Raw genomic sequence first — 23,915 nt, forward strand, 5'->3', positions numbered from 1 at the left:
ATTTTCTTTAAAACTATACTAAAACTTGGTAACACAGTTCCTCAAACCTAAACTTTAGGATCACTCAATCTCTGGTTCAAGTCCCAGGCCAGCCACATAACAGCTGTGTGCCTAAAGCATATTACTAAATTTCACATCATATATGGAAAAGACAGAAACTCTAACTTGAAAAGATACATGTGCCATAATGTTCATGGTAGCACTATTTACAATAGCCAGGACATGGACGCAACCTAAGTGTCCATCAACAGAAGAATGAAGAAAGAAGATGCCGTGTGTGTGTATATATATATGATGGAATGCTACTCAGCCATAAAAAACAAATAATGTCATTCGGAGCAACACAGATGGACCTAAAGAATAATATACTGAGTGAAGTAAGTCAGAAATAGACAGACAAATGCCAGATATCATTTATGTGTGGAATCTAAAATATAATACAAATTATTTACAAACAAGAAACAGGCTCTCAGACATATATAGCACATTCATGGTTGTCCAAGGGGAAAGGCAGGGTGCATGTGTGTGTGCTCAGTTGTGTTCGACTCTGCAACCCCGTGGACTGTAACCCGCCAGGCTCCTCTGTCCATGGGATTTTCCAGTCAAGAATACCAGAGTGGGTTGCCATTTCCTTCTCCAGGGGAATCTTTCTGACCCAGGGATCGAACCCCAGTCTCCTGTGTCTCCTGCATTGGCACTGGATTCTTTACCACCAAGCCACCTGGGAATCCCAAGGCAGAATTGAGGAGTGATAAATTAGGAGAATAGGATTAACAGATCCACACCACTATATATTAAAAAATAACAAGGATTCATTGTATAGCATAGGAAGCTATATTCACTATCTTGTCATAATCTGTGTGGGTAAGAAACCTGAAAAAAGCATATATTAATATATGTATAGCTGAATCACTTCACTATAAACCTAAAACTACACTTTAATTAAAAAATAATAAAATGAACTTCATATCAGGATAATAACAGTATATACCTCACATAGGTGCTTAAGGATGAAAGAGAATATCTATGCAGTCATTCCTCAGAGACACTGCCGGTTTGGTTCCAGCCCACCGCAACAAAGTGAATATCTCAACAAAGGGAGTCAGCTGAATATTTTGGTTTCCCAGTGCATATAAAAGTTATTACCCTACTCTGTAGTCTATTAAATATGCAATAGCATTATGTCTAACAATATATACATATACCTTAATTTTGAAATACTTTATTGCTAAAAAAAAATAAAGTTCCCCATCATCTGAGCCTTCAGCAAGTCACAATCTTTTTGCGATAGTAACATCAAACATCACTGATCACAGGTTACAGGAGTTTGCTCTCCCTTTAGTACCTTGGGGTGACTGGCTCTGAGCTCCCTGGGGACTGGCTCTATCAATTAGACCAAGGGTCTAGTGCTGGAGGCAGGAGAAATTCTTAACCTCCTAAGAGTAGAGTCTTCTTTGTCCTTGAATCCCCAGGGCCAAACACCATAGGTGGCACGTAGACATGGTGGGCACAAAAACATGCTCTGGGCAGCTGGCAGGGAGTTACTAGGGTGGGTCATGGCCGGGAGCTGGGTCCCATGCAAGACTGGCTAGAGGGCAGCCAGGGAGGCTCCGTTCGACAGATAGGGACCTACATGATAGATGAGAGGAGAGGAGCCATGAAGGAGATGGGGAAGGACCTAGAGCCCAAGGCAAACATGGAGGCTCAGGTAGGGAAAGAAGCAGAGATAAGGCATTTCCAGATCACTAGGTTGTGAGCAGACGCTGTTCCTAGGAGTGGAGGAAAAGCACGATCAACTGCTATCAATGCTCACTCAGCTTCTGCTTTCTCTGGAGCACACCCGCATGCTAATGTTATATTACCCAGCTGCTAGCGCCTGCTCCGCTATGCTCCTGACTGGGTGGGGGAGCTGCAGGAGTGGGAGCCAAAGGAAGGGGCTGCCTGTGGAATTCCTTGTCTCTCTTCATGCACAGTGAGCTCCCAAGTGCCCTACCAACAATGGCTGGGAAGAGAAGGACTAATGACTTGGAAGCTTCCCCTTCTCTGTATTAGCACACTAGCTTTGTAACAGCCATGGCCGACAGCACAGCCAGCAGCTGGGCACATGTCTTCCCCTCTGCCCCGATGTCATCCCCTCTGCCCCTGATGGCCCAGATAAGAAAATCCTCTTGCTTTGGGCTCTTAAGAAGTCAGTTCATGGACCACCCTGGTGGCACAGTGGATAAGAATCTGCCTGCCAAGGCAGGGGACACAGATTCCATCTCTGGTCCAGGAAGATTCCATATGCCTTGGAGCAACTAAGCCCCATGCACCAAAACTACTGAGCTTGTGCTCTAGAGCCCTCGAGCCGCAACTACTGAGCCCCCGCACCCTAGAGCCTGTGCTCTGCAAAAAGAGAAGCCATTGCAATGAGAAGCTCATGCACTGCAAAGAAGAGTAGCTCCCACTCACCACAACTAGCGAAAGCCTGCATACAGCAACGAAAGACCTGGCGCAGCCAATAATAAATAAATAAACAATTTTCTTTTAAAAGTCAGGTCACCAGTGCAAGTTCGAGGCATGAAGCAGGGCACTCAAAGCTGGTGCTCTGGGACAATACAGAAGGATGGGGTGGGGAGGGAGGTGGGGGGGACATTCAGGATGGGGAGACACGTGCACTTGTGGATGATTCTCGTCAATGTATAGCAATAATCATCACAATACTGTAAAGAAATTATCCTCCAATTAAATTTAATTAATTATTTAAAAACTCAGGTCATTTCACAGAGTCTTTACCATTATATCCCAGGTGACACAGGAGATAGTCAAGGCCCAGGGAGTTTAACACATTGTTATTAATAAAATGGGCTCCAGAAAAGAGGCTGATTCTGGGAACTGGTATTTGAGGCCCTGCACTAGATGGTCCTTCATAGTGACCCATTTGGCAGATAAGGAAACTAAATTACAGATTCTCTATGCTGACAATGATTCTCTGACTCTACTCTAGCTCCCCTGGATGTTTCAACTAGGCCTGACTTTTGCACTTCAGTGTTCATCACTCATGTTCAATGTGAGCAAGAATTCTGCTAAGTTTCACTCTCAATACCTAATCAGGTTCCCCATCATCCACCATCCCATAAGTGATGTCTGTTCTCCCTGGCCTGCCTTCAAGCAAGAACTAGGGGTTGATAAGGACTTTTCTCTCTCTGAACTATATGACTCCTCCATCCCGCAGCTAGGGAGGCCTGTGCTCCTGAGATGGGGAGGAGGGTCTCCCTGTGATGCCCCTGCCGAGGTTTGCTGGGCATGGCATGAAGACCTGCTGCAGCCCAGCCCTAGAGCAAATCTGCGTGACTCCAGGCCTAGAGAGAGCAGCGCTCCCTGAGTTCTCAGCCTGTCATTTCCAAGTACCACCCACGGAGTTGGCCTCTTCAGAGTCTTTGGCGTTCTTCAAATGGCTCTGCTGGAAGAGAGTGATGGCATGGGATTAAGTGTATCTCTTTCCCCTGATTTAACCAGGGAGGTCATTTGAGCAGCATAGAGGAAGAAGCAATGGGGCCAACAGACTGCGTTAAAGCTGGCAGAATCAACAACTGGCCTAGCCAAGCTAGGAAACAATAAGCCCAAGAGGCAAATGGAGAGTTTCTGGATAAAGCACAAAGGAGAACATTCAGTCTTCAAGCATCCTAAGAAGAGAGGGACGTGGCTGGAGGGTGAAGGGGAGGATATGAAGTGGTCTGCATTTTGTGTGTGGTAAAACTGAGGCTTAGAGAGGTTACATAAGCTGCCTAGGGCTACATGGTACATTGGCATCATGCTGCTAACAGAAGTCAGATCTTTGGACTCTGGCACACCCGGAGAGGAAGAAGAGCCCCGGCCCACCCCTCCCGTGGGCCATCCCCTCATCCCCATTCACTGAGACTTGTGGATCCTCATATTCCAGCTCAAATACCCACCTCCTCTGTCACTCCCTCTGGTCCCCATCCAAACTCCCGTTCCGCTTTATAGGAGAACATATCTCACGTCACACTCTGGGACTAGGTTCATGCTGTAAGTACAGTACTTGGCACAGTGCCCACAGGTGCTCAGTAGCTATTTGTTGGATGAATGAATGAATGAATAAGTGGATGAATGTTTTACCTCCTGAACTAGATCATAAGTTCCTTCAGGCTTAAAACCAACCTGGGCTGGGCACACAGTGGACCCACCATCAACACCATTTGATTAAAAAATTCTAACTTCAAGAGCTGGGACCCTTCCTCTGACCTGACCCACTCTGGGCGCTTTTGCTAGTCAGGGCCAGGCCTCTGTGGGCCAAGGCTGTGACAGGTTACTAGTTCTTTAGCACAATAATCCAATTTGGAAAATGAGAAAATATTGATGAGCTCAAATAAAATCATCCATGTTTCACCATGTAGAACCAGTTACTTAATGTGAGGTATATGGCCTTACCAACTTTTTTACACGTGTGTGTGTGTGTACATATGTGTGTTCACAACTATGTCTCAAAAATGGCCTCCTAGCTACTGTGCCATAACATAGTTTTTCTTGATGACACATCATAGACATCTTTTCAGGTTACAAGTCAGTGACAGCATTATGGCCACTTGGTGGTCCACAGAATGGAGCGGTCACGCTTTGGCTCATGTTCCTACTGTTAAAGACATTCAGGCTGTTTCCAACTTTCATTATTCCGGAAAATGAGAGACTACTCCAACCCTCTTTCCACCGCAGACAGCCCTCCCAGACTCCTGCTTATGTCTGTGGAAGCCTAAAATAATCAATAATAACAGCATCAGAATGGACACTATTTAGAGAAAATTACTTCTCCAAGGTTAGCTTGAATTCTCTTCACTAATCATTGGCATTATTGACTGGCAAACTTGTTTCATGCCAGAGGCACAAGCTAGATGCAAGATGATAAAAATGATCACTCCACAGTATGATTCTTCATACGTGTGGCACTTCTGGTCTAAAAGGATGCTGACAGGAGAAGGAGTCTGGGCCCAGGGAAGTGGCAAGTTTTACTGAGTGAGCTCCAGCAGTCACAGCAGAGGCCAGTGGGACTTCTGATTCCCACTTTGGGTGGAGCTGAGCCCCTCTGGTCCCTTCCAGATTGGGATCAGAGGCTCCCCAGCCTGGTGGCCTAGGGCCCCAGTCCGCCAGTTTTCTTTGCAGCTCTGACACAAATCATGGTGCCCTGTGGGCTGCCCAGGCTGGATCAACACTGTAAGCAACACTTATACATGGCTGGCAGTCTCACTTCTGATCCAGAAGATAACCCTTCCAGCCAGAAGGCCTGAATTTTCAGGATTTTTTTCAGCATCTCTGCCTCAATCCCCAAGGAATCCTGAGCAGTGAGTAGGGAGCCTGGTGCCTCCTTCAGTGGGACCTGGGATGCTGGGTAAAGATGCAGGGGCAGTGCCCCAGTCCTGGGCTTTAGGCTGGTGGGAAGCACACGGGGGCTATCTTAGTCTCCCCGGGGTGGAAGGGGGCCTGAAGACACATTCATGCTCGAGAATCCAGGCTGGCCTGGCAGCCAGAGCCATCCCCATACCTCGGCCCTGACCCAGCTCCTGGTGCCTGGAGCCTACAACTACGATCAAGGATACCGAGCTTCCGGCCCCACTTGAAATGCCACAGGACATAAGCAGGCAAACTCTGCTAAACTGGTGGGACAGAGACTCGTGACGGTAGCAAGGAGGCTCCTGGAGTACAATCAGAGCCAGGGCTGTCCCTTCAGAAGACCGGGTGGGGGCCATGACTGAGCCTCCTCCACCCCCCAGAGCACTGGACTGAGCCCTGGGTGGGTGGGGCGGGCGCAGCCCAGGGAGAAAGCTGAAGCTGCCCCTGCGCTCAGGCAGCACAGGTGGCACTGCATGCACCTGACAGCCCTGCAGGCTGAGTCCCTCAGGGAAGGCTGTGTGCAGGCAGCTCTAAGTCCTCTGGTGAAGAGAGGCCATCTGAGGGAGAGGATGGGGCAGAGATTCGGGCCCTGACCTCAGATCTGCCACTTGGAGTTGTGCAACCTCAGGTGGGCCCCTAACCTCTCTTAACCCCAACCTCTCATCTTTAAACGGTCCTCTGCCTCATGAGGCTACAGAGGCCCACAGAAGGGACCAGACAGTGCTCCCCAAGAAGGTTCAGAGAGCATGGCAGGCAACCCCATCAAGAGGATGGGGAGCACAGTGTTTTAAGGAATCCACCATGAACCTTGAGACACTATGTTTCCCTAAGGGCAGGGTTCTGGGGAAAGAAAAACATAGAAGGAGAAAAGCCCCACTGTGATTCCCTCCTCCTCAATGCAGGCCGGCCAGCAAGGTGGACCCATGGGCTTCTAGTGCAGCTACCTGCCAGAGGCACTCCCCAGCCCAGATCTGATATGCAGTCAAAGCCAGGTTATAACGATTCTCTTCAGAAATAACACAGTTGGGACTTCCTGGACATCTAGTGGTCAAGACTCTGTGCTCCCAGTGCAGGGGGCATGGGTTCGATCCCTGGTCAGGGAACTAAGATTCCACATGCCGGAGACTGTGTCCAAAATAAATACACAAGAAATTAAAAATAAAGAAATAAAACAGTCCTATTTCTGGCTGCTCTGGAGACAGCCAAGTAAGTAACTCAGATTGCCTGGCCCTAGCCTGGCGATTTGTTATCCAGGGCGGATTTCCCCTTTTGCTCTCCTGTGTCCCTCCCCCTCCCCACTGAAGTCCCTGCACCAGTCCACCCTCACCCCTCTGCTCCTCCAACTGTTTCAGTTAGAAGCTCTGGGAGGGCCTCAGGAAACAATGGCAGTTTCGCTGTGGCCTCCCATTAAGTGTCTGCTGGTCCCTCCCTTGCAGCTGGAGGATGGAGGACAAGAGCCACCTCATGTGCTGTGTATACATCAACAGTCTGGAAGTGGGGGGTGAAGGACATGAGGGATGGAAAAGGAATGGCCTCCTGAAAGCTGGGGCGGACGTGTGAATGACTCCTTCCGTAAATCCTCTCTTTACAACTTTACAACTCTTTCTGCTCAGACTTAAGATCATTGTCAGCAAAATCAGACCTCCTTTAGAAATTGGAAAAAGAAGAAGAAACGCTCTTAAGATAAGCACTAGGTGGGAATGAGTAAGGGAGGGCCTCACCAGGGAAACCAACTTCTAGAAAACGAAATGAGTTAAAGGTGGTGGTGGAGGGGAGGTGGGAGGGGTGGTAGGGCACCGAGAACGAAGCTATGTGCTGGCTAAGACTCAACACCCCACTTCCTGGAGAGAAAACCCCTGATCTGTGGCATTTGCCAAGGGTTTCTTTTTTTTTTTTTGGTTGTACTACACAGTGGGATGGCAACCCACTCCGGTGTTCTTGCCTGGCGAATTCCATGGACAGAGAGGCCTGACAGGCTACACACAGCCCATGGAGTCTCAAAGAGTCAGACACGACTGAGAGACTAACACACAGTGGGATCTTAGTTCCCCGACCAGGGACTGAACCCAGGCCCCCAGCATCGAAAGCCCTGAATCCTAACCACTGGACCACCAGGGAATTCCCAGAATTTACCAATTTTTTCATGGTATAAATATTTCTACCATGGTCAATTTCAAGCTACCACAGTGAGGTCACTGAACTTGAATGAGCATGTCTAGTACTGGGGAGCCAAGTCAAGTAGCCCACCCAGGCAAGACCACAGGCTCCCGAGCACAAGGTGCCAGAGCTCAGGCCCATTCCTTTCTACTTACACTATGATTCTTTGGAATAAACCTGAACTTTGGGAACTGGCCCACAGTTTTGCTATCTGCATGTTCCCAGTTGCCTTTCAGTTCAGTTCAGTCGCTCAGTCGTGTCCGACTCTTTGCGACCCCATGAATCACAGCACGCCAGGCCTCCCTGTCTATCACCAACACCTGGAGTTCACTCAAACTCATGTCCAGTTGCCTTTGGTTCATTTATAAAGGAAAACGCTAGGTGTGGGACAAGGAAATCAGGAGGGGCAGTTTGTGGGACAGCAGAGCACCATGCCCAGGGTCCAGTAGGGTCAGTGGGAAAAGAGGCCAAGAGGCAAGTGCACAGAGCTCACCTCTGTCACCCTCCCAGCCAACTGTCAGCTCCCATGGCTGGGCTGATTGCTCTTCTCATCCTGATGTAGCTAAGCACGCATGCGCACACAGACACACAACTGGCATAGGGAGAAGGAAGAAGGTTATAGTTTCTTGAGGGATGGAATGTTTGTTGTTGGAAGGTTCTGGTTTAGCTCAGTGATTCTACCTTGCCTGCACATTGGAATCAATATTGGGGAGCTTTAAAAAAAAAATCATCAAGCCGCAAACCCTCCATCAGAGATTCTGACTTAACTGGCATGGGGAATGGCCTGGACACAGGTATTTTGAAATCTCCCAGATGATTTGAATGCAGAGCTAGTTTGAGTACCACTGGTCTTCCCGGTGAGGCTTAATGAGAGAATCTGGTGAAAACATTCATCTAGCACTTCCATCCTAGGATGCTGCCCATCTGCTGCATTGTGTGGGGTGGAGCCATCAAGAGGCAAGTTGATTGCCTGAACTCATGGCTTAGGAAATTCTGCCTCATTACCTTACCCCTGTTCTCTTCACCCCAAGGGAATTTTCTTCCAACCAAAGTTATGTGCTTCAGCCATAATTTTCCTGCGGCTTTCAATCTCCCTCCAGTTATAGTCCCTCTTCTTATGCAAAACACTGTACTCAACAACTGGGGTTCTGGAGAGAGACTGTTTGGGCTGGGATCCTAGTTTTGTCCAGGCAGCATGACCTTGGCCAAGTTACTTAACTTCCCTGAGCCTTGGTTTCCTCACCTGGGGAGAATAATAAGGGATAAGGGAAAAATTGAAGGCAAAAGGAGAAGGGTGCAGGAGAGGATGAAGTGGTTAAACAGTATCGCTGATTCAGTGGACATGAATTTGAGCAAACTCTGGGAGACAGTGGAGGACAGAGGAGACTGGCGTGCTGCAGTCCATGGGGCTGCAAAGAGTCAGACACGACCTAGCAACTAAACAACAACAGAAGGCTGTTGCCCGCGTTAAACAAAAGCACACTTGAAAATGCTTAGAGAAGATTCAGATGTGAACAAAACAGTCACTAAGGATCAGCCAGGGTAACTGACATGCCGCCCCCGCGAGAACAAGGAGCATGCTTTGTCCATCTCCATCTCCAGCACAGTGCTAGCACAGAGCAAGCTGATCAATCAAAAGACAGCTGGTGAATGAACATTTCCCCAATGCCTAAATCTGCGTCTGTGTCCCTGGGAGCCTCTTACTCCCTGAATAAGATCCTTGCAAGGCTGAGATCTGAGAGTCAGAGCATTTGGGCTGCTATCCAGCACTCTGGACAGAGACAAGGACAGCCTGTCTCTTAGACTGGTTTTTCTAAGGCAGCATGGAATTGCTTTCTTTTAAGCAAATGTCAGAGAACTTTTCTTGGTCTTCTCTTGTGTGCTACCGACAGAGCATCACGAGCATCCTGGATAGTTGGAGGTTCTGGGTAACCAAGGTTTTACCACTCACTGGTTGGCACAGAGAATGCCATTTGGGCAGAGACTTGGCTTGCTAGTTCCCTCCAGGCAGACACACGTGGGCAGGAGCTGCAACAAGAGCTTCCCTCCCCTCCACGTCTGGGGGCCAAGTCTAATTGATGTTGAAGACTGTTTGTTTACTCCCAGCTTCTCCCTCAAGAGGCTTCACAGCCAGCAAGCACTTCTACACTGTTTCTAACGATGGCTTCACAATCAATGCGTGCACTGCCTGCTCACTGACTGTGGGGTATGTGGCAGCACTCTGCTGGAGATGGTGCTCATGCCCTCTGCATACTGGGCAGATGGCATGAGTCCACTGTGCCACACAGACAGCTGCCACCTTGGAGGGTGAATTCTCTTCTCCTGGGCACTGTAACACTTAGTGCTTGGTGGAAGGGTTAGGGCAAGGCTCAGACTGTTGTATACTTGGCGGGCGGGGGAAGGGGGAATTCAAACCCAGTGTCCAGAGTTCCTTCCATTTCCGCTCAGACAGGATTAGAGTCCAAGATCCAGGGGCAGGAGGATAGTGTCAGGGATTTGACATTGTCTTCCCAGACCTTCTCTGCTTTGACATGTCTTTGGGGTTAACAGGGCTTCCCTGGTGGCTCAGACAGTAAAGAATTCGCCTGCAGTGCAGGAGACCCAGGTTTAACCCCTGGGTCAGAAAGAGCCTCTGGAGAAGGGAATGACAACTCACTCCAGTATTCTTGCCTGGAGAATTCCATGGACAGAGAAGCCTGGCAGGCCGTAGTCCATGGAGTCACAAAGTCTAACATGACCAAGCGGCTAACACACACACACACACACACACACACACACATTAACAGCCTTCTCTGGCAGGCAGGAAGCTACAGGAAGTGTGCTTGCCAATTGGCCCCTTGTAAATACCAGCTAAAAGCCCTTGTAGTGTGACTGCTTGCAGGGAGAGCTCCTTTCTCTGCCACCACAGGGATCATGCCAAGGCTGAGCAAGGCCAGTGTAAGAAAACTCTCCCCTTGTGACCTGGCCAACAGCATACTGGTGCTACCAGACATGTGGCGCCTGCACATGCTTCTCTGGGCACCACCCACACCCTCCACACCCATCGCATGTAGACCTGGCAAGCTCTGGAGCACCAAAGACAATGTGGGCCCAGGAGTGCCAAAGACCTGGGTTCAAATCCTGCCTCCACCACACCCTTGCGCAATCTGTTTAATCTCTGTGAGCCTGTCTCTTAGCTGCCAAGTGAAGGTAACACCTCCTATCCAGAAGAGAGGCCTGAGCAAATGAAATGAGAATTACAGAAGAGCAGTGTCAAGCAGCCATGGCTGTTAGATTTTGAAAACGGTACAATTTTATCTTTTTAGATCAAATAGAACATTACTTCCACTTCTGCTTTTCGAGGGTTTCCTCTATTTAAAAACTATTTCCTGGGCTCTTATGAAAGAAGTCTCCTTCTGTCCCCCCAGAGGTACAGAGAAGCTGTGCTTTGGAACAAAAGGACTGGGCCCCACTCACTCCTGCTCCCCAGGAAGCCCTTCCCTGCTCAGCCGCTACGTGGCCCTCTCATTTAGCACTTGGTACTCAGTGCTCATGGCTCATCTCCCCACCCCCGTGAGAGTCCCCAGAACCAACAAGCAGAGCCTGCAGAACCTCCCACTAAGGGGCAGTCTGGCAGAGCCCCAAAGTGACATAAAGCCATGCCTCTCTGCTCCTGTGATGCTGATCAACTAATTCTGTGAAACAGGGTGAGGCTGGCACACAGACATCAATGCAGGGGGAGGGAGATCCTGAGGCCCTAGTGGGCACCTGTGCCCCAGGCTAAGGGAGGACACCCTGGAGACTGTTTTCTATTGATGGAGACCAGAGTGAAGCTGTGGGTCCCTGCAGGGATCTGCCTCTCCCCCCACCACCTTCCCGGAGGAGGGAGAAGTTACTGTGACAGAGGGCCTGGGCCCCCAGAGATACATCGGGCCATGGCAGGCGTGCAGGTGTCCCCTTAGGCCAGGAGTGCTCCCTCCAAGTCTCCATGGCGCCCCCCACCCTCATCCTTGTATCCCAGGGGATGAGGGCCCTGTACTTTGTGGAAACCTTATGTTTGAGGGCTGGCGCCATGGCCCAGATAAACTATGATGAAGACTGGGAGTCAGGGGTGGAGGCTGTGAAGTGTGAAAGGAAGAACCAGTTCCAACAGATGATTCGGGAAGAAGAGTGGGCTGTACTAGGCACTAGCTGGATGGATGGGAGGAAAGGAGAGGATGATAGAGATATCAGTTGCGCAGAGATTCTCGATCAACACACCACTGCCTTGCCCCTGGCACGTGTTAAGACAGGCAGATTCCTGGGTCCCATCCACACAAAATCTGATGTGGCAGGTCTGAGAGGAGACCCAGGAGCCTTCCTTTTTAACAAGCGCTCCAGAGGGATCCAAATGGGGATCTGTGGTGAGTACCCTGAGGAATTCCGTGAGGCTCAAGGAGCATTGTGCTTGGGAGGATGGTGGGGCTAATTAGCACAGTCAGCTGCCCGGAGATGGCACTGGGGGCTTTAGGAAAAAGGTCCTGCTGGGCACAGAAAGCACCTGGGCGTCTTTCTCAGGTGCAGATTATGATTCAGGAGGTTGCAGGTGAAGCCTGTGTGTGCTCAGTCATTTCAGTCATGTCCAGCCCTTTGCGACCCCATGGACTGTAGCCCACCAGGCTCCTCTGTCCATGGAATTCTCCAGGTAAGAATCCTGGAGTGTGTTGCCATGCCCTCCTCCAGGGGATCTTTCTGACCCAGGGATTGAACTCATGTCTCCTGCATCTCCTGCACTGCAGGCAGATTCTTTACCCACTGAGCCACGCCCAAAGAGAAAGTGTTAGTCACTCAGTCATGTCTGACTCTTTACAACCCTATGGACTGTAGCCCACCAGGCTCCTCTGTCCATGGTTCTGAATTTCTAACAGGTGAAACCCACCCTGCTGCTGGGTGACACTTGGAGAGGCCAGAGCCTCGACAGGGGTTCTCAAACTTCAGCATGCAATTGCATCATTTGGGGGCAGGGTCAGTGATCATTCATATAAATTGCTAGGGAGTTCCCTGGTGGTCTGTTGTTGTTCTGTCGCTCAGTCGTGTCTGACTCTTTGTGAGTCCTTTATCAACTCCCAGAGCTTGCTCAAACTCATGTCAATTGAACTGGTGATGCCATCTAACCATCTCATCCTCTGTCGTCCCCTTCTCCTCCTGCTTTCAGTCTTTCCCAGAACCGGGGTCTTTTCCAATAAGTCGGCTCTTCACATCAGGTGGTGGTCTAGTGGTTAGGATTTAACACTTTCACTGCCATGGCCTGTGTTCAATCCCTGGCTGGGGAAATGAGATCCCACAAGCTACGTGGCAAGGTCAAAATAAGAAAACAAAACCATTTGCTGTCCACTTCCCTCCCCCAGTTTCTGATTGAGGAGGTCTTGGGAGGGGCCTAAAAATATGTATTTCTATCAAGTTCTAAGGTGATGCTGCTGGTCCTGGGACCACCCCCGCTCCCACTGACTCTGAGAACTGTTGGCTTCAACAGTAAGAAGTGAAACTGTATTGGGCATAATTAAGCAAATGCAGCCCAAAGCATCTCTATGTAATACAGATACAGATGTACCCCACTATCCAAAAGCAGAGAGTTCACATAAAAGCTTTTGTAAGCAGAAATGGTATAAAGTGAGGAAGCAATCACCTTAGGACACATCTTGTTTCCCTGATAGCTCAGTTGGTAAAGAATCTGCCTGCAATGCAGGAGACCCTGGTTTGACCCCTGGGTTGGGAAGATCTGCTGGAGAAGGAAAAGGCTAGCCACTCCAGCATTCTTGGGCTTCCTTTGTGGCTCAGCTGGTAAAGAATCCATCTGCAATGCAGGAGACCTAGGTTCAATTCCTGGGTTGGGAAGATCCCCTGGAGAAGGGAAAGGCTATCTACTCCAGTTTTCTGGCCTGGGAGAATTCCAGGGACTATAGTCCATGGGATTGCAAAGAGTCAGACACGACTGAGCAACTTTCACTTTCACTTACTAACAGACACACAAAATAAATGGAGATAAAGCACAGATGCTCACAGACACAGATGAAAGCAATGGTGGCTTGATGCTGAGTGGGGATCCCAGGAAGAAGCTTGGCGGGGCCACTCTCCCTGCTCAGGGTAGGAGCTTCCTCTATTAACACTTGCTGCAAAATGAATGCTGAATGCTGTTTGTACTTTTCCTAGTTTTTCATAAAAATGAAAATCCTCTTCAGATTTCTTTGACTAGTGAAATCAAAGTGAAGTGAAGGGGTGTAAAGCAAACCTTTGAAAAGCCAAGGATATCTGTACTTTTCCTTTTAAAAGTACCATTGCTCTATTTGCTAAATTCTTAACAAGATTTTCTTTTCCTAAGATTTCTTGCTCTCTCTGGAACAGTGAATGCATCAGGTGAAAAAACAAAACAAAAGAAAAAAACTGAACTGAGGGTGACAAAAAGTGAAATTCTAGCTTAGCCAAAATAGTCTCCTACTTAGCAAAATGAAGGTTCTTCAATACTTGGTTTCCCTTCACCCCCACATGTTCCAGGAATGTGGTGCATTGCTCTGCAGCATCAAGTACTTCCAAGTTCTTAGGCGTGAACACTGCTTCAGCACCCACCTTCAAGCCCTCTATGACAGCTGCTGGGATAAAGCACTGACTCCCTTTCATAGGATGAGTGACCTCTCTTCTCCTCATGTCACCATTCACAGTCAGACTAAACACTTCCACCTCCTCTGAAGCTTTCCCAGGGCTCTCTTGGGAACCCCACCTCACAAGGATAGTTGGATGGCCACCCTCAGCCCTTCTGACCACGTCTGGTCTTTTTTTGGCTGTGCTGAAAGACATGCAGGATCTTAGTTCCCGGCCAGGGATCAAACTCATGCCCCCTGCAGTGGAAGCATGGAGTCATAACCACGAGACCACCAGGGAAGTCCCCCGACCATGTCTTATCTAGCAGTTTACTCTCCACTTCCACTCAGACCTCCCCTTGCATCTACAAGCTACTTGAGGTCAGGCTGTGTATCTCCTTCATCTCTGTAGCCCCTACCTCTGCAGAGACTCTCTCTCCCCAAGCAGTCTTGTTTATACACACTCAGAAGTTTCCATATATCACTTTTTAGTTTGGAAAATATAAGGACCATCCCATATCCCAGAAACCGGTGATGCACTATTGTTGGAATAAACACTATAAGCTACAAACCCTTTTCTCTCTCTCAGGAGTGCCTGGAGAAAACAACCATGTCCTGGCAGGCTTGTCTCCAAGGAAGCCTCCCAACTGGATGGGGGCACTTGCAGTTTGTGTACTGGGAGCCAGCGAGTTGGGGAGGGAGAGTCCTGTCACTTGCACCACTTCCTGTTCATCTGCATCAGGCCCGGACCTGCACTTGGGGGGTTAGGACAGATGCAGAGAAAATGATAAGACCAGAGGCAGGACTTCTGGACTATGAGCTCAGGCTGTGCAGGGTGTGTGAGGTGAGGTGGGGTGGGGATAGAGAGTCAGGTAGCATTGAACCTACCATCTACCTGGCTCCATACTCAGGTGAGAGAAGAGCTGAGATCATCTCTCAGCTGAGGCCCCACTGCCCATCCTCACACCATCCCCAACAACTAGTCGGCAGGAGGATGCAGTGGTGGTGACCAAGATGGACAGAGATGCGGGTGGAGATGGGAGGAGGGAAGAACGTAGCGGAGTTGAGGGAGGAGAGCTGAAGGACAGGGAGCTAGGCTGGCTCAGCATAGACCCCAGGTTGCTGTGGGACAACTCAGAGAAGCAGCTTTTGTTATTTTCTCATCGTGACTCACACCAAGAAATACATTTTAGGACTTCCCTGGTGGTCCAGGGGTTAGGACTCCACGCTTCCACTGCAGGGGGCATAGGTTTGATCCCTAGTCAAGGAACCAAGATCCCACAAGCCTCGTGGAGTGGCCAAAAAAAAAAAAGAAATATATTTTACATCATGATACAGTACCTGCATTTATGCAGGCATATAGTAAAACTGAAATAAAGTCACAAAGCGGTGTGTACCACGCTACAGGTGAGGTACCCCGGCACATGCTGGTCTTACAGCTTACTAGGGTGTCACAGCTGGCAACTCGAAACAACCAGCCCTATTCAGTGTCAGTCATTTCAGAGAGCCTTCGAGCCTCTGGGATTCCTACTCTGCACTGTGCTCCCAACCAGCTGCACGCCGGTTGCGTGCAGACACCGCACGCACGCTGGCTCTGGAGATGACAGGACTTGAAGGCCAAGTCACACACAAATCAGAGGACTGTCCAGAGGGGGCAGAAGCAATGAGGCTGCCACGTGCCACCCAGATACTTGACCTGAGGGCCTCTGGCTACGAGTGAGCACCAAGGATGAGCATCCTCCTGCCAACCGCAGTTGGATCAGAAAGCAGAGGGCAGTGTCCCTGCCTCTCCCAGCCTGCATACGCTGATGAGGCCCTGTGTCTTCTCCCCTCCATGGATCTGAGCCAAGCCTCTCCCCGCATCATGGCCCAGAGAGTGCCGGCCAGTGGCACTGTTCAGAAACAAAATGCCACTGCTGGGGACTTCCCTGGTGGTCCAGTGCTAAGACTCGGAGCTCCCAACCCAGGGGTGCCTGGGTTCAATCCCTGGTCAGGGAACTAGATCCTGCATGCCACAACTAAGAGTTCGCAAGCTGCAACTAAAGTCTCAGCATGCCTCGTCTGGAGATCCCACACACTGCAATGAAGACTGAAGATGCTGCATGCTGTGGCTGAGACCTGGCACAGCCAAATAAATATATGGAAAAAATAATAATAATATTAAAAAAAAAAGATGACGCCGCTGCTCTTGTGGTGTGAGTGAGACAAGGAATATGGACACCAGGCTCCGAGTACCCGTTCAGTTCAGTTCAGTTCAGTTGCTCAGTTGTGTCCGACTCTTTGTGACCCCATGGACTGTAGCACGCCAGGCTTCCCTGTCCATCACCAACTCCTGGAGTCTGCTCAAACTCATGTCCATAGAGTCGGTGACACCATCCAACCATCTCATCCTCTGTCATCCCCTTCTCCTCCTGCCTTCAATCTTTCCCAGCATTAAGGTCTTTTCTACTAAGTCAGTTCTTCACATCAAGTGGTCAAACTATTGGGGTTTCAGCTTTAGCATCAGTCTTTGCAGTGAATATTCAGGACTGATTTCCTTTAGGATGGACTGGTTTGATCTCCTTGCAGTCCAAGGGACTCTCAAGAGTCTTCTCCAACACCACAGTTCAAAAATATCAATTCTTTGGTGCTTAGCTTTCTGTAAAGTCCAACTCTCACATCCATACATGACTATTGGAAAAACCATAGCTTTGACTAGGCGGACCTTTGTCAGCAAAGTAATATCTATACAGTCCATGGGATTCTCCAAGTCAGAATATTGGAGTGGGTAGCCTTTCCCTTCTCCAGGGGATCTTCCCAACCCAGGGATCGAACCCAGGTCTCCCACATTGCAGGCATTTCAGGTCAATTCTTTACCAGTTGAGCCACCAGGGAAGCCCAAGAATAACTGGAGTGGGTAGCCTATCCCTTCTCCAGAGGATCTTCCCAACCCAGGAACTGAACCAGGGTCTCCTGCATTGCAGGCAGATTCTTTACCAACTGAGCTATGAGGGATGCCCTAGGCAGTCAGGAGCTTTACAGTAAACAGGCACTTCTGCTTAAAGACAGCACAAGGGCCCAAGTGGCCGGGGGGGGGGGGTGCCAACCCAGGGGCCAGCCACTCAGTGATCCTGGTCTTGGGACGGCAAGTCTGAACCAGAGCCCACCCCCAGGGCCTTCCCAGAGGTCAGACAAGGGAAGCCCTCTTCATGCATAGGGCTGAGTGTTAGAATCATGTACTCTTAGCCCGGTATTTCTGTGGTCTCACTGTGCAACCCCATGCTCTCTCATAACCTCTCTGAGCCTCAGTTTGCTGCTGCTGCTAAGTCACTTCAGTCGTGTCTGACTCTGTGTGACCCCATAGACGGAAGCCCACCAGGCTCCCCCGTCCCTGGGATTCTCCAGGCAAGAACACTGGAGTGGGTTGCCATTTCCTTCTCCAATGTGTGAAAGTGAAAAGTGAAAGTGAAGTCGCTCAGTCGTGTCCGACCCTTAGCGACCCCACGGACTGCAGCCTACCAGGCTCCTCCATCCATGGGATTTTCTAGGCAAGAGTACTGGAGTGGCTTGCCATTGCCTTCTCCGGAGCCTCAGTTTACACACCTGTAAAAGGATGGACCCCAAAATTCAGAGCTTAGCTGGTTCCCCTTCCCACTCAGCCAGAGCCTGAGCCCTGCAGGCAGCATCCTTGATAGAAGGGAGGCTCACCAGTGCACTAGGCAGCACCAAACCACCAGAGACCTCTTGCTTTTAATCTAATAGCATAATGCCTATAAAAGAGCTTACAAAAATGAACGCATAACTGAAGGGGGTTATTATTAACCATCAACATTAGAGGCAATGTGAGAGAAGGCGACATGGAGCTGGAGATGATGGACTTCCAGAGCCTGCCAAAGCAGCTGCAGGAGGAGCTGAGGAGGAGGGGCGCTGAGGGACCCTGTAAGTGCCGGGCTCTCCCCTGGGGAGGCTAGACAGCAGTCGGAGAGGATGCTCAGGCCTAATGAGACCAAGAGGTGTGCTGCTGCTACTGCTGCTGCTAAGTCACTTCAGTCGTATCCGACTCTGTGTGACCCCATAGACGGCAGCCCATCAGGCTCCCCCGTCCCTGGGATTCTCCAGGCAAGAACACTGGAGTGGGTTGCCATTTCCTTCTCCAATGTGTGAAAGTGAAAAGGGAAAGTGAAGTCGCTCAGTCATGTCTGACTCATAGCGACCCCATGGACTGCAGCCTACCAGGCTCCTCCATCCATGGGATTTTCTAGGCAAGAGTACTGGAGTGGCTTGCCATTGCCTTCTCCAAAGAGGTGTGCAAGTGTTACAAAAGGAAGAAAGGAACCCCTCTTCCACCTCAGAGGAACCCAGCTTGCTGGGGTCTGTTGTTTGAAGGAGGCACACCTCCAACTCAGAGGGAGAGAACTTCTGTTTCCCTGAGGGGGAGCATATTTGTACTGGAAGGCACAGAGAGGCTGTTCTGAACATGTTTGCCTAGGGGCTCCTGCTTAATAATGGCAAAGAGCTCCTGTGAAGCCAGGGAGGGAGAGTCAGGGACTCAGGCAGGAGTTAACACATAGAAGGTCTGAGTTAAAGGGTCGTAAAGGCAGCCAAGGCTGGCAGATGGAGACAAGAGAAGGATAGATTGAGGTCCAAGGTGGCCCAACTAGTTCAGGGCTCGTGGTGTGAAAAGCTAAGACCTTCTACCTGCCAGGTGAAAGCAAATGTCCAGCCTTGCCCCTGGCAGGCAGCAGGACCTCATAATAGTTACCTTTCTAGGCTCAATGCCATATACTCAGGAATCTCAGACCAGAAAGCCCAAATTTGCACTCTTGTCTATGAAACTCTGCCTCCAGAGCCCCACCCCTTGTGCCCCAGAAGGCCCTGTGATCCTCAACTCAGGCAAGGGAGCTCAGGGCAGGCTCTGCAGACAGAGGAGGGGCAGGGCCATGGGCTGGGTCCACTCACCCACAATCTCATTCTCTTCCAGATTGATGTTCTCCAGCGCAGGCAGAGTGGTGAGCTGCTCGGGGAAGTCGTGGAACTGGTTCCGGGACAGGTCGATGGCCTTGAGGTGCTGCAGAGTGCTGACCTCATTGGGAAGGCGGTGCAAGAAGTTCCCTTCCAGGCGGAGTTCTGCCAGGTGGGAAGAGTAAGGAGGGGGAAGTGGAAACAACCCAGAGACCACAGTGACTGCTGGCTGCCTGGGCCAGGAAAGCAGCGAGGAAACCCAGATCCAAAGGAAGTCCTCCCAAAGGGCGAATTCCATATTCATGCAAAAGGAGGGGTAACCCTGACCACTGCCACCCATCATTCCAGCTGGGTGCCCTACTTTTGGCTTTGGAAAGCAAGGCTCTCACCCCTGCTCAGGATGGCACATCTGGGGTCCTTCCTGAGGCTGGTTTAGGAGCCACAGAATCCTTACACTGAGGCATCCAGAATGACCAGACAGGCTGTCCTTACTGCAGCTCAAACAGGCTTGTGATTTTGTTCCCCCCAGTCCCTCTCACCTGGACCACTCTGGCAGCCTCCTCCCTGGCCTCTTGCCTCCAGCCCCTTTCCAATCAACACTGCACAGTGGGACCTATTTCACTTCATGAGCACAGCTCTGAGCTTGTATTTCTTCAGTGGATCCCCAAGGCCTCCTCCCCTAGGTAATCCAGGCCCTTTATGATCAGGCCAAGGATCTGCAGGTCCAGCACTCACACCCGGGTCTGGGCCCCGGCTGCCCTGGAATATCCTCTGGGATGATCTTCACACAACACAGGAGAAGTCATACAACATCATCTTGCTGGACTCCACTACAGAAGTGGTAATAAGAGCTCCTTTTCCCCTTTGTTACTTACTATGAGTCCCAGATGCCACCAGGTGCAGATACTTATTGTTTTATTTGATCCTCAAAACAGCTCTGCAAGATTTGTCTTACTCTGTTCCATTTGATGGAAGCAGAAAGGTGACTTAGAGAGGTTAAGCAATTTGCCAAGATCACACCTCCAGGTGGCAGAGAAGCCAGGATTGGGATGTCCTGGATGTCCTGGTACTGGTCACCAACATGGGATAAACATGACCAAGCTGACAGGAGACAGGTGTGAATATTTAATGAGTGATGCTATGTCCCAGGCAATGTATTAGTTGTTCATGAAATCTCACAAATATCTCCCAGTTTACGGATGAGAGCACTGAGGATCACAGAAGTCAAATAACCTACCCAAAGGCACACACACCTGGCAGATCCCAACTGGTGGTCAGATGTTCCCCATGTTCCCTGAGATTCACAGATAAGAGAAGGAAGGGAGGAATGGAATGACAGTCCCATTTCCTCAGGGAAGTGGGGTCGGGGACGGGGTCCATCCAGGCACCGACATCAGGTCAGGGCTGAGTGGAGCCTTCAGGGAGCAGAGCCTCTGGGGGAGGCTGGAGACACCTCCGTGCAGAGCACAGTCTGCGAGTCCTGCTGGGAGATGTGCCTGGGATCAGCCGGGGGCATCTCCGCAGTTGAGAAGCTGAAAAGCTTTTCATCTGACTGACAGCGTTTTAATGAAAGTGCAGCGTGGCCTGCCAGCTCTATTTTCTTGCTGTTCAACAGCTTTTCTCCACATCCCTGTCTTGCTGCATTCATGACTCAAAGGCTCTTTAAATTCCTTGCCATCATGTGTGGCTACAATGAACATCATCCCCAGGCTTTTGCATCATCACGTCCTCTCCTCTTAGGGTTGGGGGAGAAGCGGGAGGGCAGGGATCTTTTCTGTTCAGGCTCAGAGCCTGACAGACCTGTGGGAGGCTTGCTCTTCCAAGCTTTACAAACCAGCGTCAACAACCCAGCTGTCAGAAGGTCAAGACTGCTCCCTCATCAGTGAGGTTAATTAAAAAGCCCAAGCTAGGACTTCCCTGGTGGTCCATTGGTTAGGTATACGCCTGCCAATGTGGGTTCAATTCCTTCTCTGGGGAGATTCCACATACCTCGGGGCAACTAAGCCCACGCACCACAAACACTGAGCCTGTGCTCTGGAGCCCATGAGTCACAATTACTGAAGCTCAAGTGCCCTAGAGCCCATGCTCTGCAACAAGAGAAGCCACTACAATGCACCACACCTAGTGAGTAGCCCCCACTTGCCACAGCTAGAGAAAGCCCGTACATGAAGAAGATCCAGCACAGCCAAAAATAAATAATAAAATAAGTAAATAAAAATTTTAGAAAAAATGCTGGGTCGAACAAGGCATTCCTGTTTCAGGAATGTTTGCTCAAGAACCACTCTGAACAGCAGGTTCTTCTTCCTAAGCTCTTTTTCTCCTCATGACTTTCTGGCTTGATTCTATCTGGGTGAACCCCATTCGAGAAAAGGGCAACTCTCATTCCTATCAAATTATATATTGCTCACTAGGTGGTCCATCCCAAAGGTACAACAGATCCTCCTGACATGCACTATCTGGATACCTCAGGTCCTCTTGGGAGGAGCAGACAGGATCAGGACATGACTGCACAGGGGACTGATTACATAATGATCGATAGAGCAAACCGTCTGGAGCACTCACCACATGCCGGTACCCTCTTTTCAATGTTATCATGTTTTACCTCAACTTAATCCTTACAATATGCAGATCACACCACCCTTATGGCAGAAAGTGAAGAGGAACTAAAAAGCCTCTTGATGAAAGTGAAAGAGGAGAGTGAAAAGGTTGGCTTGAAGCTCAACATTCAGAAAACAAAGATCATGGCATCTGGTCCCATCACTTCATGGCAAATAGATGGGGAAACAGTGGAAACAGTGTCAGACTTTATTTTTTTGGGCTCCAAAATCACTGCAGATGCTGATTGCAGCCATGAAATTAAAAGATGCTTACTCCTTGGAAGGAAAGTTATGACCAACCTAGATAGCATATTAAAAAGCAGAGACATTACTTTGCCAACCAAGGTCTGTCTAGTCAAGGCTATGGTTTTTCCCGTAGTCATGTATGGATGTGAGAGTTGGACTGTGAAGAAAGCTGATCACCGAAGAATTGATGCTTTTGAACTATGGTGCTGGAGAAGACTCTTGAGTGTCCCTTGGACTGCAAGGAGATCCAACCAGTCCATTCTAAAGGAGATCAGTCCTGGGTGTTCATTGGAAGGACTGATGCTAAAGCTGAAACTCCAATGCTTTGGCCACCTCATGCGACAAGTTGACTCACTGGAAAAGACTCTGATGCTGGGAAGGATTGGGGGCGGGAGGAGACGGGGACGACAGAGAATGAGATGGCTGGATGGCATCACCGACTCGATGGACATGAGTTTGAGTGAACTCCGGGAGTTGGTGGTGGACAGGGAGGCTTGGCGCGCTGTGATTCATGGGTTCGCAAAGAGTTGGACACGACTGAGCGACTGAACTGAACTGAACTGAATCCTTACGATGACCCACTGAAGTGCCATAGACTGGATTGCATCATACAGATCAGGACATTAGAAACAGCAGAGCCAGGTTCTGACCTGAGGCCAGTGTGGCTCTAGGTTCTGCAATTGTAGTCATGCCACTTACTGACTCTCCACACCCTCCTGACACACACACAGGGTCACTTGGCTAGCTACCATGGACAACGTTTGCAGCTGGTTTATCCAGGAGAAGCTTCAGAAAGATGCGCTACTTAAAATTAGATGTTCTTGCTGAAATTTACTATCATCAAGGGAGATTATTGTTGTCACTGTTTTAATATTTTCCCCACTCTGTGCACAGCCCTCCTGGGCCATATTTGTGCTGAGTTATCTTCTCAAGAAAATTCAGGTCTCGTCCTCCATCACCACTGAAGGCAGCAAGTCGCCTAGCACTCAGGCTTGTGAACAGTGCCGATAACCATCATAGACACTCAATGCTATCCCAACTGTAAATACAAGATTTTGTTGTTTGAAGCCACTGAGATTTAAAATTATTTGTTCCTAATGCAAAACTAAGGCTTCCGTGGTAGCTCAGATGGTAAAGAATCCACCTGCAATGCAGGAGACCCCGGTTTGATCCCTGGGTTGGGAAGATGCCCTGGAGAAGGGAATGGCAACCCACTCCAGTATACTTGCCTGATAAATTCCACAGACAGAGGAGCCTGGCAGGCTACAGTCCATGGGGTCGCAAAGAGTCGGACAAAACTGAGCTACTTTTACTTTTACTTTAATCCAAAACTGGCCTATCATAACCGATACAGTTTGTTTCACTTTAAACGCACCTTCTACTGATAAAAAGCAATGTGTGCTCATTGTAAAAATAAAGATATCACAAAAACATGGAACATGGAAAGTGAAAATTGTTTCCACCCCTAGAACCACAGTTGTCTGATATTCACTAGTCTATATTTTTCTATATATATACTAATAGATAGATGGATGGATAGATATTATTTTTAAAAAACAAATGGAGGAGGACTTCCCTGGTGGTCCAGTGGCTAAGACTCCATGCTCCCAATGCAGGTGGCCCAGGTTCAATCCTTGGTCAGGGAACTAGATCCCACATACCGTAACTAAGAGTTCCCATGCCACAGCTAAAGATCCCACATGCCTCAGCTAAGACCCAGTGTACCCAAATAAATAAATATCTTTCAAAAATGGAATCATAGCCTATGTACTCTTTTGATTCCTGTTTTTTCACTCAATAAAGCCAAGGCACCTTTCCAAATCATCGCTTGGTGTATCCTCCTCTAGAGATCACTGCTGTCAAGATTGAGACTTGGGGCTACAAAATCACATCCCTGCCCAGCTTCTTGTTCCCCAGGAAAGGTTGCTCCCTGAAGTCCAGCCTTTTTTTTCAGCTCCAGGCTCTAAGGTGACGCTTAGCTGCAAGAAGGAGGAGC

General features: G+C 49.4%; 1 protein-coding gene across 3 annotated transcripts in view; it reads right to left on the reverse strand.

Annotated features, from left to right (window-relative positions):
- Positions 1 to 23,915, reverse strand: part of LRRC20 (leucine rich repeat containing 20) — a 74,397-nt gene that overhangs the window by 3,139 nt on the left and 47,343 nt on the right. For 2 of the 3 annotated variants that reach the window (XM_055425548.2, XM_055425549.2), the window contains exon 4: positions 19,074 to 19,241. The exons of the other annotated variant lie outside the window; for it this stretch is intronic. In XM_055425548.2, coding sequence (XP_055281523.1) covers positions 19,074 to 19,241 — 168 coding nt within the window. The remainder of the gene's footprint in view (positions 1 to 19,073; positions 19,242 to 23,915) is intronic. 3 annotated transcript variants of the gene reach the window in all.

This window comes from Moschus berezovskii, chromosome 12 (genome assembly GCF_049115385.1).
Source record: "Moschus berezovskii isolate FMDL1 chromosome 12, NW_MosBer_1.0, whole genome shotgun sequence".
NCBI lineage: Eukaryota > Metazoa > Chordata > Mammalia > Artiodactyla > Moschidae > Moschus > Moschus berezovskii.